The 17,124-nt window shown below is 43.6% G+C and overlaps 1 protein-coding gene across 1 annotated transcript in view; it reads right to left on the bottom strand.

Annotated features, from left to right (window-relative positions):
* The window catches only part of CRHR1 (corticotropin releasing hormone receptor 1), a 2,003,326-nt gene that overhangs the window by 1,011,591 nt on the left and 974,611 nt on the right, over positions 1 to 17,124 (bottom strand). Inside the window, exon 4 of the mRNA XM_069634091.1 lies at positions 4,654 to 4,739. Within this exon, the coding sequence (XP_069490192.1) occupies positions 4,654 to 4,739 (86 nt within the window). The remainder of the gene's footprint in view (positions 1 to 4,653; positions 4,740 to 17,124) is intronic.

Here is a 17,124-nt window from a genome sequence, read left to right as displayed (position 1 = left end):
TTACTGGGTTGGGCTTCAAGTGGTGTGCGGAGAGGTTAATGTACCTGGGTGTTTGGATTTTGCCAACAATTGCAGACTTTGTGAGAGTGAATATGAATGTGGTCTGTGCTGCTTTCAAATCAGATCTGGATAGATGGTCCTTGCTTCAACTTTCCCTTTGGGGGAAGGTGAATGCTTTAAAGATGGTGGGCCTCATTAGGACCCTGGCGGAGAGGGTATTACGCCAGCGTAGTGCATGGCGTACCTCTCCGCCATACTACGAGTTCCCGTAGCGCCATGGAGGTTTTCTCCGCCTGGTTTTACCAGCCGGAGAAAACCATGGCGCTACGGGACCTCGTTGTTAATTACGCCACCGTATTTTACGGTGGCGTAATTAACTCCTTCCCCACTCCCATTATACCCTATGGGGCAAAAATGGGAATGGGGAAGGGCAGAATGGGGATTGGGGATTTACCGCTCCGCCGAGGTCGGAATGGGGCGGTAAATCCGCCAACCCCCATGGCGCTATCGGCGGCTTTCCGCCATGCTTCGCGGTGCATTTAGCACCGCGAAGTCCGCCTGGGTCGTAATGAGGCCCGGTGTCAACTCCCAGAGTGAACTATGTTTTAAGTATGGTTCCGTTGGAAATTGAGAAAAGGTATTGGCGGGAACTGGATAGGCTTATGCAGGGTTTCTTGTGGGGTCATAAACCTCCGCGCCTGAGGATAAGTAAACTGCAATTGCCCTTGTCGAAAGGCGGGCTGGGGGTGCCAGACTTCAGGGCATATCATCTGGCCTTCATGGCCCGTACCTTATTTGCATGTATTAAATCAGATGGTACGGATTGGTTTGGTGCGGAATCTAGTCATGTGAGTCCGTTGTCACCCCGGGCTTTATTAACGAGTCAGTCATGCAGACGGAGGTTGGAGAATCCGTTGACTAAGAGTCTACGGACTTCGTGGTTGACTTTGAATGAGTGTTTGGGTTTCGATGCATTGAGAGACCCGAATGCTTCACTTTGGCTGAATCCGAGTGTTACATATGAAGGGAAAGTTATGTTCTGGCATGAATGGTTCCTTGCTGGGGTTCAGTGGATTGGGGACCTTTTTAATGGTATGACTTGGATGACTGCCAGAGAGGTCAAGTTGAAGTTTGATATCCCTACCTTTTGTATGGCGGACTATCGGAAGATCCGGAGAGCAGTAGGTGACGTAAATATGGAGAAAGGAGTCAATTTGGATTTGCTTGGTTGGATACCTGGGGTGAGTGGTTGTGGCTTGGTCAGCTATGTTTATAAACAAATTGTGTCCAACTACAAGATAAATGATGCTGTGAGACTGGATTGGAACCAAAGGATTGGTGAGGACATTGCGGAAGAGCATTGGTCTCGAATCTGTGAGAATGTGAAACTGTGTTCTTTGAGTCTGGTTGAAAGATCGCGGCAGATTAAGATTCTACATAGAACTTATTGGACACCGGAGCGTTTGATGGAAAGAGGAATGAGTGATAACTCTGACTGTTGGGCGTGTATTCAGGAGAGGGGCACCTTTGAACATATGCTGTGGGAATGTCCAAGAGTGAGGGGTATGTGGTTCGAATTTGATCAGATTTGTGAGAGAGTTCTCGAAGAGAGAATCCACTTGGATTTTAAGACCATTGTGCTGGGCAGCACTGATGTGTTGGAAGATTTGAGTACCTCCCAGAGAAAGTGGATCTTTCGGGGAGCAATGGTGGGAAAGAAATTGATATTGAGAAACTGGAAAACATCTACTCCTGTTACAATTGAAATGTGGATTGCTGAGATGCATATTTTGGCTGATATCGAAAGGGTTTTGTACCTGAGGGAGAAAAAGAGTGCATTGTTCAATAAGATATGGAGTAAATTTCTTTTATTGTATTAGGCCTGATTTTAGATCTGATTTGACTCTGGGGGGGTTTGTATATAGTTGAGTATGTAGGTTAGAGATTATGTGTATTTTGTTGTAATCATCTAATATGTTATTGTTCATCTTATTGTAATTTTGAAAATTAAAATAAAAATTTCAAAAAAAAAAAAAAAAAAAAAAAGTCTTTACTGGCTCCTGGTTGTTGCACAGATTAAATTCAAATTCCTCTCCATCATCCACAAGGCTGTCTGGGGCCAGGGACCACACTATCTGCAACTCTCGCTAACTAAATACTCTCTCTCTAGACCTCTAGATTCCTCTGGCTCCAACTCTCTGTGTGTAAATCATTTTGCTAAACAGAGGGCCAGAGGTCGATCACTTTCCTCAGCTGGCTCCCTCCTGTGGCACATCCTCCACCTCCCTCTACATCTTGAACAGGCCTTTCTTAAACTCCGGAAGCTCCTCAAGACTTTCCTCTTTACCTCCTCATTCCCTCCTTCTCACCTAGGCTAATCTCAAGGTTTACTGTGATTGGTGTGCAGGGCCCTTATGCATTTCCGGCGCACTTGACTTCACACACCCAATCACTCTAGCTTCTGTCTGCGTTCAGCACCTTTCAGCACACCCCTCGGTCCGTCAAGGGTCGCACTTTAAACTCAACACGGCTCCTGGCTGTGTAGCACTTACCATAGCTTGCACTTCATCTGTGACTCACCACCGAGCAAGGACACCCCAGCACTTACACCCACTGCCCTCTTCCTCGCTGCACTTGCATGTTCTGAATACTCACAGGCATAGTAGGTTTGTTCATTTTATCCCTCACTGTATTTATATTTTGTTGTAACGTATCATGTTTCTTTCCATGCTCTCTCCCTGTTGTCGTGTGGGTGCTTTGAAACAGTATTTACTTCCTGTATAAAAGCATAACAAGCGAACGATGAATACATAAACAATAAATTGTGCTACTCTGCGTTCACACAATTAAATGGAATTATTATGCCAAATTGAATCAGGTCCTTGTTATGTCCTATGCTACCACAGAGACCTGCAGTGAAAATGGCAATACATTCACACATATACCATCTACTTCTTATCTCAGCAGATGCACAAATACCCAGGAAAACGGTGCACAGGAGGTGCATTTACAGAGAAAGATGTCTCTCACTCGTGGGTTACCAGAGCAACACATGAAGCAAAGGTTAAGAAGCATTATCAACCTAGAGCTCATCCTTGTCAGCATTGCATTGGGTGAGTGCGGGCATGCCTGCATGAATGTGTTTGTGTATGTGTGTCTGTGTGTTTTTGGTGGCAAATGGGGTGCTCACTGGAAGCATGAATGTTTGTTCAGTGGGGTCCTGGCATATATTGTGGACTTAAGCATCATAAAGTTGCTCTTTAAATACGCTATCTTATATGGTGGGTTATACCATGAAAGTGTGCTACAGATTACTAGCATACATGTGCACATAGGCAGCATGAAATGGCGTTTTACGGTGCCATGCTGTCATGTATTGGGTATCACTACATATTATCCCCACCAAAAATATCGCTGTATATATGGTTGTCTGGAAAGTCCATAGGCGATATTTTTGGGGGGGGGATAATTTTGGGTTTTTTTGGGAGCAGGGGTTTAAAAATAATGCTGGGTTTGCGGGGGTGTCACATCACTTAATATCACGCAAAAATATTACAATATTTATATAAGACGATATTTTTGCGGGGATATTAACACATGGAACCATGTATTGTGGATTAAGACATAATTCTAGCATATGTTGTGCAACTGCAATGAAGGTGTTTCACATGAATATGGGGGGAAAGTATTTTATAGGACAATGCGAACATTTGTGGATCAAGGCATCATAAATATGAGCTTCATAGTGGCAGTGATAGCATATGGGCACCAACATGAATGTGTTTTACAGTGACAATGCTGGCATATATTTGGGCAGAGACATCATGAACATGTTGTGGAAAGCAGCTGTGTAGTGTTGGTGACCTGACATCCATCATCTAATGTATCAGTTTAATTGCTGACCTACATAACCGATTTTAAAATGCATAGCTTTTTACTTATTTGTTCTAAAACTGTATGCAGTCAAATGCACCATTTTACCAGATTATTTTCAAGGAAATGCTCATAGTGAAAACGCACAAAACCCCACTAACTTAACTGGGGATAATAGTAGGTTTGGTCTAATACTAGGAAAATCATCTGTCATCACTGACCTTCAACCATTTAGAATGGAGGTAACCACCCCCCCCCCCCCCAAGGTCCCCCACTCCTCTACCCTGTATGGTAATGTCCTGAGCTTGGGGCCTGACCTTGGGCCCATGGTGGGTGAAACAGATGTTAGGTCTGAGAAACCACAGCTGAAAAGGTGGTGTAGAGAATGTGTTCTTGCCGCAGCTTTAAGACCTTGCACTCTTCACCTACTGTACTCGTCATCAATGATGCACCCTGCGCTCCTGTGTCAGCCAGTGACCTCTGTTCGATTTATTTCTTATTTTTCCTAATCACGAAAAGGCCCAAAGAGAAACTGGAGCATCCCTCTACACTTTTAGTGCGATGCTACGTGGAAACTGGGTAGATCTCGAAAATTGGCCATGCCTGTGCAGTGTGCCACTTGAGGACTTCAATCTTAACTGAAATCTTCTGATGTTAGGTTAAAACCTTACCATATTTAACCGTGTAACAAAAATAGAGCGTGCCACATTGTAATGAAGGCTATCAGATGCCGCACTCACTCACACAGGGAAACGGAAATCAAGTAAACAACAGGCATACCTCTTCTTGCAAGATCTCTTGGCACTGTGAGTAATCCCCTTTCATGGCCCAGGTCCCATTAACGAGGCATTCTCTGAACACGTTGCCTGGAAAGAAACAGAAGACAGACTGGTTAAAGATTTTCCTTCTGAGCAATATTTCCGGCATGTAGTATATTTTTTGTGTAATAATGTATCTTTATTTAAAATTGATGTACAAGATGACGTATGGGAACGCAGTTAATTCATGGAACAACATTGGTTTAAAGATGCGACTAGGTTCATTCCTGCTTCAAGCGTGCTACTATGATTCGATTATTGATCTATGCACTAACGATGGGAAACAACATTTCTAGCCTGTTGAGAATGTGAGATAGAACAGAGTTATCTAGAAACCAAATTCTTACAAGGGCCCTGAAACATTTCTATTGGATGGAATTTAGCCAATAAAAATGCGTTCTAACAAAGGCACGCTTCTCATTCACCTGCCGAAGCTTCGGCTAAGAATTGGCAAGTGTATTTGTGGAAATCATGGGCATGGGGGAGGGGAGCACATGTTCGTGCGATGCTACGGGTGGAGGCGAGTGGGTGGTGAAGGAGGGGTGTTACAGAGTACGCCCCCTTGTTTTTGCCAGGTAACGTGCCGAGCAACGTGAGTCCTGGGTGGTCGCTGCCTTAGCCACAGCGCTCAGCAGGCCATTGGAGGACCCTGTCTCCAGGCAGTTAGGGACATCAGATGCAGACATGGGGGGGCCAGGTAAGATGAAAGGGGAGGAGTGAGGGGGCCGAGGTGAGAAAAGGACAGCAAGTGAGTAGGGAGGGAAGGCTTTCCCAACCCTCAAAAGGGGTTTACAAATGCAGCCCACCCAGGCAGACACCCTCTTTTCCAGGACATGCAAAGGAGGTTAACAGATGCCCACCCGCTCACGCCATGGAGAATGTTATGAATGATCATTGTTTTATTTATCTGTTTAATTTTGCAGCGGACCCATCGCAGTGGAGGTACATGGTGCAGCCAGGCTGAAAGGGCTGTCAGAAACTACAAGGACTGTGCACTTTATGAAATTAATGTTGGAGGGGCATAACACCTGAAGAGTCACGGGACAAGTGATTGGTGGGGGGTTCGAGAAATGTTTTTTAAAAGTAAAGTATGAAAAAAAGTAAAGTAAAGAAAAAATGAAAGTGGCGAGGCTAGGGCGCGAGGCGGAAGGGGCTAGCAAGCGACAAGGTACACTTGTGAGGGGAAACAAGTCCACCGGGGATGGGGCAGGGGTCCAAAGGCACTGCAATAGGGTATGTCAGCTGGGTGAGGTAGTACAGGATACTGAGGTCAGAAACCATGGAGGCAAGGAAAGGGGTAAGAGGGAGAGCAGGGGAAACCAAGAGAGGCAGGAAGAGGGTAAAAAACCAAGAAACCTAAGGAACGGGGAGAGATCCAGAGACCCAGGAACGCAAGGAGAGCATAGAAAAGGAAAACAGTGTTGGGAAAGATGGGAGGAAGGCAACACCACTGGCTGGGAAGCAAGCAAGTGGGAGGAGGGCAAGTCACCAAGGGTAACGAACGAGAGCAAGGGTGGGAGGTAAGGAGCAACTGGGACAGGAAACAGGGGGAAAAATGGGTACTGTGCTAGAGGTCAAGTCACTAAGGTAACGGGGCATGAGGTAAGAGGTCAAAAGACCAGGGAAAGGAGTCAGAGGTCAAGGCAGGACACCTGAGCAACAGGATATTGTGCAACCGGTCTGCGGACACGGGAAATGAACGACGTAAGAGGGCAAAGCACCTGGGAAACATTGTCATGATTTATTGGGTGGTCACTCTCAACTCGGGGCATTCCTTTTCTTCCCAAGACAGGTGGTGCACAGCAAACCGCTTTGCAGATTCAACTTTAGTGATGCCTCCAACCTGTATCATACCATCTAGCAAATATCCACTTTACCAGCAATGCACTCGGAGCTAGGCCGGTGTATAGTAAGAATACATATTTATTTATGGTTTGACAAAGAAAAATAGAACCATCACCAAAACATCAGCCACAACGCAATATATCACAATTTTAAATTACTTCCACCAATAGACTGACTCATATTTCTATTGGACTTTCAGATACTACAACACATGAGTACAATTTAGAGATGGACAGTCATCACTTTACATCAGTTTTGTAGCAATTGCACCCATAGAACAATATAACTCACACAGTGATTGCTTCATTTGTTATCAGGCTCTTTTCTCCCGGCAACCCCCACACCAGGGCTCAGTTATATATGAACCCTAAATTTGAAGGCAATGTCCAGGGAGTGAGAATACAGTAGTAGAATCGTTTTGGCTTTTTATTAGAAAGGCAGGGTTTGGGAAATATACTCTCTGGGAAAAATCGTTTTTCAACACACAATAAAGTGCAATGCAAGGCTTTGGGAATTCTAGTTTGAGAATGTCAGGATTGAGACTGGTAGGGGCTCTAGCAGTGTGGTGGGTGCCCTAATGGTTCGTAGGATTCATCCCACATTGTTCTCCAGGTGTGTCCTTCATCCCTTTTTCAGGAAACAGCCTCCGGGACGAAGGACAGCCCAAGAACTACATTTCCCAGCAGGCTGTGCGTGGCACAGGCCTGCTGGGACGGAGTCAGCCACGCCCGTGCGAATGCGTATGCGAGAACCGCGCCCTAAGCCCCACGCTTGCGATTCCGGCCAGCAGAGAGGAAGGACGTGCAGAGCCTGAGCTCCTGATGGCAAGCCTACGCGGGGCACCCCGCCGCCTGTCAGCCTACCCCAGGCCCCACGTGACAGAAAAGATAAGTGCTGAACCAAGCGCGCACGTTCCGGCTGTATTCTTATGAAGGTTTTGTTAGAGGAAGTCGCGTTTGGACTTCCGAACTGGGACCGCGCCCGAAGCGGTTTAGGAATGCATGGCGCTCCCTTCAATAACCCAGCATGTGACACCATTAACACGCGATTGTGATCCTAGACGAAGCGTGCTTCCTGCATGTGTTTAGACTTAAAAAGACCGTAGAACAGAATTGCTAACTCAGAACTATTAACCGTAAACAGCGACTCCGCTTATGTGTGCGCTTCCATACTGACTTTTATTTTGCCTCTTGCAGCGCATGTGAGGTACTGAACGCCATAGTGGTCTAACAGCACGAAGAGACCAGAAGACTACCCAGCAGTGCCAAAGCTAAGTGCAACCTAAATTGTTTATTTAAGGGCACGTTTAGAAACTGGGGTACAGTGTAATCTTTTCTGTATGATGTTAATGCAGACAGTGTATTCCTCCATGAAGTAATGTGGGGATTGTGATTGAGTAACAAGTACTGTAACTGGTTGAGGGCTCCAGTACAAAGGCCTAACTTCTCTGGCATAACATTGTGCATGGTTGAATGTAAACTGAACACAGTAACTGGTCAGGGGCTCCAGTACAAAAGCCCATTTCATCTGGCATAAGTAAGATTGCAAGTGAATGCAAGAGAGCGCGAGGGCGGAGAACTCCAGATACAGGAGCCGGAGCTGAGGAGCATGTTACCCTGTTCTTCCCCATCCCCATCCATCCTCTCTCCCTTTCCCTCTTCCCGGTGTTCCTAAACAACCTCTACCCATCCAATAATCGGACCCTAACCCTCTTTCCCCCAAGGATCAAGGTGGCCTGTGTTAATTGCTCCCAGGTACCAAGACCCGACGTGGATGGAGGTGTTCTAGCCGCGTTTGTGCTGCCTCTGCTTTGAGAAGAAGGAAGTCTGACAGAGAACGAATGGGAATAACTGAGAAATGTTGTTTTGCACCACTCAAACAAGGGAAAGGTAATGCTTTAAGATTGCGGTTTGAATATCAATGGACATAAGTGAGAAATTTTGTTTTTACACACTTTACATTCAATTGAAAGGCAACATTTTAGGATTACTTCTTTTTGGGATTAAGGACACCCCCTTCTGTGCAGAAGTCAGGGGTTTCAGAAAAATGGGCACTCAAGTACCTATTGTCTATGCTGGCTCTAACACACTGAGCATGAACTTTGTTAGTTTTGAACTCTAACAACACTCATCCCATGATTTTTCTATATGGGAATTATTTTTTTTAACTTTTATTAAATGTACTATGCAGTTAAACCCCCTCCCCCACAATTTATTGGAAAGTTTTATGGAAGGCAGTTCCCAATACAATTCAATTTAAATGGATAGGGTGGTTTTCTATGGGGAAATAAATTAGAGTATATTTTTAAAAAATCTGCCAAGGGTCTCTGCAGTTGCACCCCCCTACCCGCTATGCGAGATGGAGATTAAAGCTGGTAGATTTCCCCCCCATACTTTTGTTGGTATTTCGATTAATCTACATACACGAGAGGCATTTATTATGGGGCATCCAGGGAAACAGCAGGGCTCTTCTGAGGGCAGCACAGATATGGTGAAAGGCTTCAGTCTAGGATAATCCCCAGAACCCAGTCCTCCCATGGCTCCTCAAATGGCAGTCTCAGCTAGCTTCTAGATTTCCCAGTCTCTGCCTCCCATGCAAGATTTACGGACTTTGGGTAACCAGCTTTTCTCCTGGCAGGGTTTACCCTGATGACCTTGGTAGCTCTCCTTGCCTCTCTGCTAGTTGTTCCTTGGAAGAATCAAGTAGTTGACTACCTCCAGGAATAGAGTGGAAAAGTCCAATGAAAAAGCCCCTCTCAGATCTCTTATAGGCCTTGTAACCCTCCATTATTATCATAATTCCCACGCTACAGATTTGCTAGCTTTCTTCCTACACCTACCCCCAATATGGCCACTGCCAGCTGATAGGACAAGGAGTTGGGAGGTGTGGATGATGGAGGCTGAGGGAGGAGAAAGATCCATCATCCCAAAATGACTAGTGGGTTTAACTTTTCAGTGTTCCAAAAAATCTAACAGCATGGCAGCTACCTTACTTTTTCAGATAATATATATATATATATATATATATATATATATATATATATATATATATATATATATATATATATATATATATATATATAATACACATATATATCTATATATATATAGATATATATTACACGGCTACGGTAGTGCCCATGTAGTTATGGTTAAATTGATAATCCCATAGGAAGAGCACTTTTTGGGCGACTTATAACTTCGCTCCCACTGGATGAATCCTCACCAAACTTTGCAAAAAAGTATATGGCCCAGTCTAATTTTTTGCAAAGTTTGGTAAGGTTTGGTCCAGGAGGGGCAAAGTTATAGGGGGTCCCAAAATGTATTTTTTTCCCACAGACCTAATGGGAAGAAAATTTGCTCACGCCTACAGCCCAAACCGCTGGATGGATTTTCACCAAATTTGTGGCAGTAGCGGCGGCTTGGTCCCAAAAGTGTGCTTTTGTTAATTTGGTGTAAATCCGTCCAGTAACTTTTTTTTTTAAATTACCAAAACATAAAGCAAAATAATTAGTGACATCTATGCCCGCTCCGCGGACACACTTCCCTTTTCGCTCCGCGGACAGGACACCGATTGGCTAATTGACTTGCGTCATGTCCACAGACACCCAACGTGTTCTCTGATTGGTTGGCGTGAAGCGTGAGGTGCATCAGATTTTTGGAAATGCCCGCCATCTTGGATTTGCGGACATCGGCCGGTTGCCGCAGACATTGCGGTAAAAACATTTAAAAAAAACACATTATTGCACTTGTCAAACTTATCAAATAATCTCTGGAGAGGTGAGGGGTGATGAGGATGGGATGGAATATGTCTGCAAGAAGCAAAAAAATTGGTGTTTTTTGCCGCAAAAGTCTGCAAACAGTCCTGATGTCCGCAAACAGTCCTGTGAAAGTTCGCGGACACTCTGCGTTACTGTTTTGGTGAAAAGCAGTTCTTTAATGTCTTATAACTTTGGCGCCACTTAATGGAACTGCATGTAACTTTTCCTAACCTGATCCCTGATGAGTTTGCAAAGTTTGGTGGGATTCTGTCAAGAGGGGGCAAAATTAGAGGAGGGGTTTCCAAAATAATGTAAAGGCTTATAAATGAGGTGCCATTTGACGAATGTACACTTAATTTGGCAAACTGATAATAGATCTAGATCCAAATGTTTTTGGAAGTTTGGTGGGATTTTGTCAAGAGGGGGCAGAATTAGAAGGGGGGTCCAAAATATTGTAAAGGCTTATAAATGTGGTGCCATTTGACAAATCTGCACAAAGGTTTGCAACAAGATTATAGATCTAGATATAAATGTTTTCGTAAAGTTTGAATGGATTTTGTCAAGTGGGGGCTACGTTATATGACGATTGTATGTGCATCATTTGACACTTTTGAAAAAATAAAACATGGGTGGATTTCCAGCAAACTTTTGTAAGGAGCATTGAGAAGGACATGAAAGCATGGTTTTGCAAATGTGCCAGTGTTTTATTTTTTGACAAGTGTCGTCATGTAGGTACAAAAATAGCGATATACCTTTGGTGACTGAGGTGTAGCCTGTGGCCATGGGCAGTGGCCAGATTGTCCGGGTCATGGAATAAGGTCATGATCCGGACAATTAGGCTACTGGCCATGACCACGAGGGAGAAAACATGAGGTTAAAGTGGCCACGTCCACCTGGGACTGGCTTTGTGGTAAAGTTATTCGAAATTGGGATAGATTTGAAAAGGAAGAAAAATGTGCTCGTGGTAATATGGTTATAGAGTTTGCCTTCTCAGGCTGCCTTGGAGAGGGAAGAGGGGCCCTGTATTGAACCCCGCCTTCCCTTTCCATGGTGGACATCTAGGAAAAGGATTTTCCTTCCTACACCGGGAAGCCAGAAGCATCCCGGGGTAGGAAGAAAAATCCAGTACCCTGGGTTCCCGTTTTGGGAACCTAGGGTGCTAATGGCCTTCATCCCCCATTACAGGGGCTGGAATGGGGGGATAATGGTCCAGAGACCTCTCTATCAACCATCGCTTCACTTGGGCTGATAACTTGGGCTGCCAGGCCGGTATCCACCGTTCCATCCCTGGAACGGAGGATAAACACCACAATGTTGCCATTAGCATAAAACAAAATGCAAATGGAAATGTTGGAAAATCTTATTGAGTCTATGTACTTTACTGAGAAATATAAAGAAGATGGAGTCTATAAGTTCTATTTTTAGTTCTATATTTTTAACTGTGAAAGTTGATTCCTAAAGGAACATTTCTTTTACTGTTTTTGGATCAATTTTTTTTATTGGCAGGAGAGTTTAGAACAAAACGTGGGGAGGGAAATGACAGAAGAGGCACCAAACACTAATATGGAGGGTCAGGTGGACAGGGGAAAATGTTGCACATGTGTTATTTCTAAGGCAGGGGGCAGTGTTTCTCATGCTCCTTGATTACAGCAGTGGTGGTGTCTCTTGGGGAGGAGGGATGGCATTAGCTGATTCCATTTTAAGATAAATAGCAGTTTTATTAAAAGTATGTACTGTGTACCAGATTGTTAATGGATAAGTAGGAATAGGTGTTGGAGCTGTGCAAGAGAAATTTTGAAGTTGAAAGTTCCTAGATCAGTTGAAAATGCAGTTCCTAACTGTCCGCGAAGCACAGATCTTATCCTGAAGTGTGGACGGGTTCTCGGACACGTTATCATGCCGCGCGCCAGCATATGGTCATGTGGCACTTTCCGGAAGGTCCGCAATGAAGTCAGATGTTCGTAGATGTTATGGTTAAGTTGCACTAATAAAAACCTATGAAATTCAATGAAAAAAACGTTGTTAAGGGGACGTTTTGGTTAAGTTGCACTAATAAAAACCTATGAAATTCAATGAAAAAACTTTGTTAAGGGGACATTATGGTTAAGTTGCACTAATAAAAACCTATGAAATTCAATGAAAAAACTTTGTTAAAGGGACGTTATGGTTAAGTTGAGCTACTAAAAACCTATCAAATTCAGTGAAAAAACGTTGTTAAAGGGACGTTGTGGTTACAAGTAAAACCGGAAAACCCCTGAAAGTCGCCAGTTATGGTAAGCAAAGCAACCATAACTCACGCCTCCACTGTGCACTGCTAAGAATAACACCCATGACATCAAAGATGACATCACAAATATGATTGATGACATCACTGATGACATCACATGTCTAGCCCCTTCTTTTTTTGTTCACTGACATATCTAGGCCAGGTGAGTTTATTCACTGACAGTCAACAACTTAAAAATCAAAAGGTATTACATTTGTAGACATTGCTATTGTCACATATTCTTACAGTCCTTTCCTTAGAATTCAATCGAATCTTATGATGCACATACATAGGGGAAAAAGCAGGCCTGAAACACAGCAATAATTTCTATGTATAAAGATAATCACGTTGGTTGTACACAGTGGCTCATGATACTGCCTCTTGTTTACTTACTTTACTCTCCCTGTCTAAACCCATATTTGTATACATTGTGGTCTCTTAATGTTTTGTGTGTAGTAGTGCAAGCATGTAGTAAGTGATGCATTACTACCTACTTATAATATATGTTTCACAGTATGTTAAAGTGTGATACAGAAGCATTCACCATTTTACTATCCAACATGGGAAAATTAGAAATATGACATCTCTGACATCTGCAGCATACATCATCTCTGTGGTGTATGCTGCAGCCAATGCCTATGTTTCTGTATGAGTAGGTTCCTGTCCTAGAAACAACACTGTTCTTTGGAGTAATACATTGCATAATCAAGTATGTAGTTCATCACACATCTCCAGGTGACCCATTACACTTTTTGCCAACATTACATTCACAACCCCTTGTAGGGACTTCCAATGAAAATTTCATGGGTTTTCGGTTTTACATGTAACCATAACGTCCCTTTAACAAAGTTTTTTCACTGAATTTGATAGGTTTTTAGTAGCGCAACTTAACCATAACCATATATATATATTTGAGTTCTATATTTTATGGCGATTCAAAAAATCTGACACTTCAAGATGCAAACTGTAGAGGAGGTCCCAAATATGGCCTCCACTCCAGCCACCCATGTCGAGATGCCAGAAGCATACTCACCAAGATATGTGACGTATAAGGAGCAAATGAACCAACAGAGAGCCACAGTGGGGTTCTGTCCAGTACCCATCAGAAGGACATGTATACCTATTGAAGCGCCAATAACCAGACAACCGTGGGCTGCAAGGTACCCAGTGAGACAACCATACCACCAGTTAACACGAAATGAAGACTACTTGCAGACTATCTCCGAAGAGACCCATAGAGCCTTAATGGAAGGCACGTGGTGATGACACATGGGCCCGGACAGACTCACAGATGAACAAAACAACGGCTAAAGGTTGACACACAAGACGAAAAGTTATGAATAATGGTGCGACAGACTTAAAAGAAGAAACAACGTTGAAGCACGAAGAACGTAACCATGAAGGAAGGATAAAAATACGTAACTGACTAAATGCCTGTAAATTAGCTTGGAACGCAAGAAGCCAAGGGAACGGTACTGCTTGCAATGCTTTGTAGAAGAATAGAGCGGCAAGCGCCAATTATATATCTACCTCACAGGATTCTCTTTTAATTAAAGAAAAGGTAGCCCAATGTTAATCTATGGCATGGCATCACCTGGGAGTTCGTGGTTTCATATGTAACCCACACCTTTTTTTTTTTAAGTTTAATTTCTGTTCTGTGACCTGCCATGAAGTTCTGTTTATTAGCAGGGCCTGTTTCTACAGCATTTGGAGATCCATTAGTGGCTCTGAAGGTAATATCTTGAGGTTGAATCAGCCCTAAAAAGGTCACTTCTGTTGGCTACTAATGCACAGTGAATGGGGGGGTGTCCAGTTAAAGTTTCGACTACAAAAGGATCGAATGCAATAGGGTCGACGCAATAGGACCGAAAACAAAAGGGTTGATTTTTTTTTTATTATACATATTTTTGGGGGTTTCGGTATAGGTAAATAAAAGTGTTTTTTACCAAAAAAAGAGGGGTTGGGGAGCCCCCCCCCAAAAAAAAAGAAAATGTAAAAAGAAAAAAGATATTTTTCAACCCTTTTGTTTTCGGTCCTTTTGATTCGACCCTTTTGTCATTCGTTCCTTTTGAGTCGATCCTTTCACCTATAACCAATGGGGAGGCGTGACCTCCTTAAAGGTCATTTCTGCTGGCCGGTATATCTGAACTCTACACAAGTCCGATCTAATTCTTTGTAATTCTTAGCATTTAAAATGAAAACCAGGGCTGCTTTTCCTGGTGGGCCCAGCCCAAAAGTCTGGAGTTCGAAGTTTCAGTTCAGTGGGAAAAACAAGCTACATACATAATACTAACAGAATAACATTTTCAATTGAAAAGGTGTGTCAAAATGATATGTTTGTCTCGCATCTGGTTCTGCTCTTTATAACTACAATGCAATCTTTCTTTACAGCCTTCTCAATTCCATTGAGGTACCTTATCTTCCCACAGACGTCTTCGCAAAAGTGCTTGACTTTACCACATGGCCACCACATGTGCCAGTACGTTGCCTTCTCTAGGCACTCTCTCCAACAAAATGGACTGACCCCAGTAAACATCAGTGATAATCGAAGAGGGTTGTGCTGCCACCTATGTAGCAGCTTGAAACCAGGAATTCTACATTGCACCACTATCAAGGTCTTGTGCGCTCCTCTTGACAATTCTGAGCACAAATCCTAACCCAACTCTCTTGCTAAATCTCTATCCCATCTATTTTCAGGAAGCTCCATCCCCTTTCCCTTAGCCAATACCATTGCAGCATACAAGTCAGAAATCAACTCTCTGGAAATAAGATGCCTAGCAAGTACTAATTCCATGGGACTTATCAGCTTTCCACTTGCCTGCTGTAACTACCCCTTCAATTGCAGGTAGATAAAAACTGTCAGTTTCCCAATGTTTAAGCTGTTTTCGAGTCCTTGGACCTTGGATGGAATAAAATTCACCATCCACCCAAAACTGTCCCATCCTCTCCAATCCCACCACGAACCACTGCTGAAATCGTAATGGTTTTGGTATATCATCCCTAATATGGGGAGCCAAAAGTTGACTCAGTGGCAATCACCACGTTGTGACCCCTCTCATATTCCTCCCTTTCTTCCAAATATCCCAGAAAAGTCCCAATATCCTATGTTCTCCAATCCTCCTAGGTGTCTTCTCCAAGGCCACCCATAGCCATCACGGCCTCAACCAGTAATTTTGCAGTTCCACCCAATTCTTGTCTGTATCCATGCGCAGGTGTGACAGCAACACCCTCATTTGGGCAGCTCCATAATACATATCTAAATCGGGGAACCCCCTAGTCCTTAGGCAAAAAAGCGTATCAAAGAATCCTCTGCTTTTCCCCTTGCCTTAAAAACTTCTGAAATAAATATAATTTGGGCAGGAGGCTCATCTTTAAGGCATCCAGATGTCCCAGCCACAAAATGGTCAGCTGCTCCGAAGTTATGTTATGTTATGTTGCATTTGTGTAGCGCTACTTGGCATAGTTTATGGCACTGAAGTTCTTTGCCTGTCAGAAAGGCAAACGAGGAGTATGATAGAGCATTCAGTAGGGTTTGGGAGAAGCAAAGTTGGGTAGATGGTTGAGATGAGGGTGAGGGATAAATAAGATGCACAGGAAGGCTTGAGAAGGAAAAGGTCGAGGAGCTATGTGTACTATTGCACCAAATGCATTGTGGGACTCAACTGTATTCTATGGCATGCAGCGCCAAGGGAGAGATAGCTGGAGAGGAGGTGTTCTATGGGCACAGTGGGTGTGTGTGAAAATTACTCACTGCATGGTGCGCCTAGGCATGTTGAAGCCATGTCCAGGAAATTGCATACAGCAAAGCTCTTATGCTTACTTCCCTAGGCCCGCAACAACATGTGGGAGGGGTGTTGTATGTCAGGAGTCCTTATTTACCATGTTTGCAAAAGCTTATTGGAAAGAGAGACAAAACAATTCACAGTTTTTGGTTTCCTCATTTAACTCAGTTACCAAAACCCTAGGCTTGTGAACAAAGTGCTTATGGCCAGACTTTGTTCTGTATGCCTTTGCTCACCATGACACTGTGGAAGGCTCAACAAGCCCCAAGTAAATGCAGCATGCAAAGGCCCTCTACTACTGCCCTAGTCCTTGGACAAACAGCTAGATACTATACGTGGAAGGCTGGAAGGAAAATATGGGCACATTTAACTGAGGGTGGTATTTCGACCACAGCTTCCTTGGGAGCAGAAGCCCTGTCTTGCATTCATGGAGGTTCATGATTCCTGTTAGGACCTTCAAGATAAAAGTTATATTGGTGTGTGAGTCAGAAATCCTCTTAAGCAGATGCTGGGCACTGATGGGAGTTATTTTACAGGTATTAGCATGCTGATCGAAAAAAAAATGTGACCTTTTCAATTTTACAGAATCTTTTTGATCTTTTTTTTGGGTCAAATTAAATTAAATAAATATACAGGGAGGAGTAAGGGAGTGGGTTAAGGTGGTGGGAAGTAGGGGGGTTGCAGGGGACTCCCCCACATTTTTGACCAATAAAAGACCCCAAGAAATTAGGTCAAATTGGAAAAGGTCAAATATTTTTGATCAAGTAGACCTAAACCAAT

This window comes from Ambystoma mexicanum, chromosome 13 (genome assembly GCF_040938575.1).
Source record: "Ambystoma mexicanum isolate Mex_15411 chromosome 13, UKY_AmexF1_1, whole genome shotgun sequence".
In the NCBI taxonomy this organism is placed as follows: Eukaryota; Metazoa; Chordata; class Amphibia; order Caudata; family Ambystomatidae; genus Ambystoma; species Ambystoma mexicanum.
This window is presented reverse-complemented; position numbering and strand designations above follow the sequence as displayed.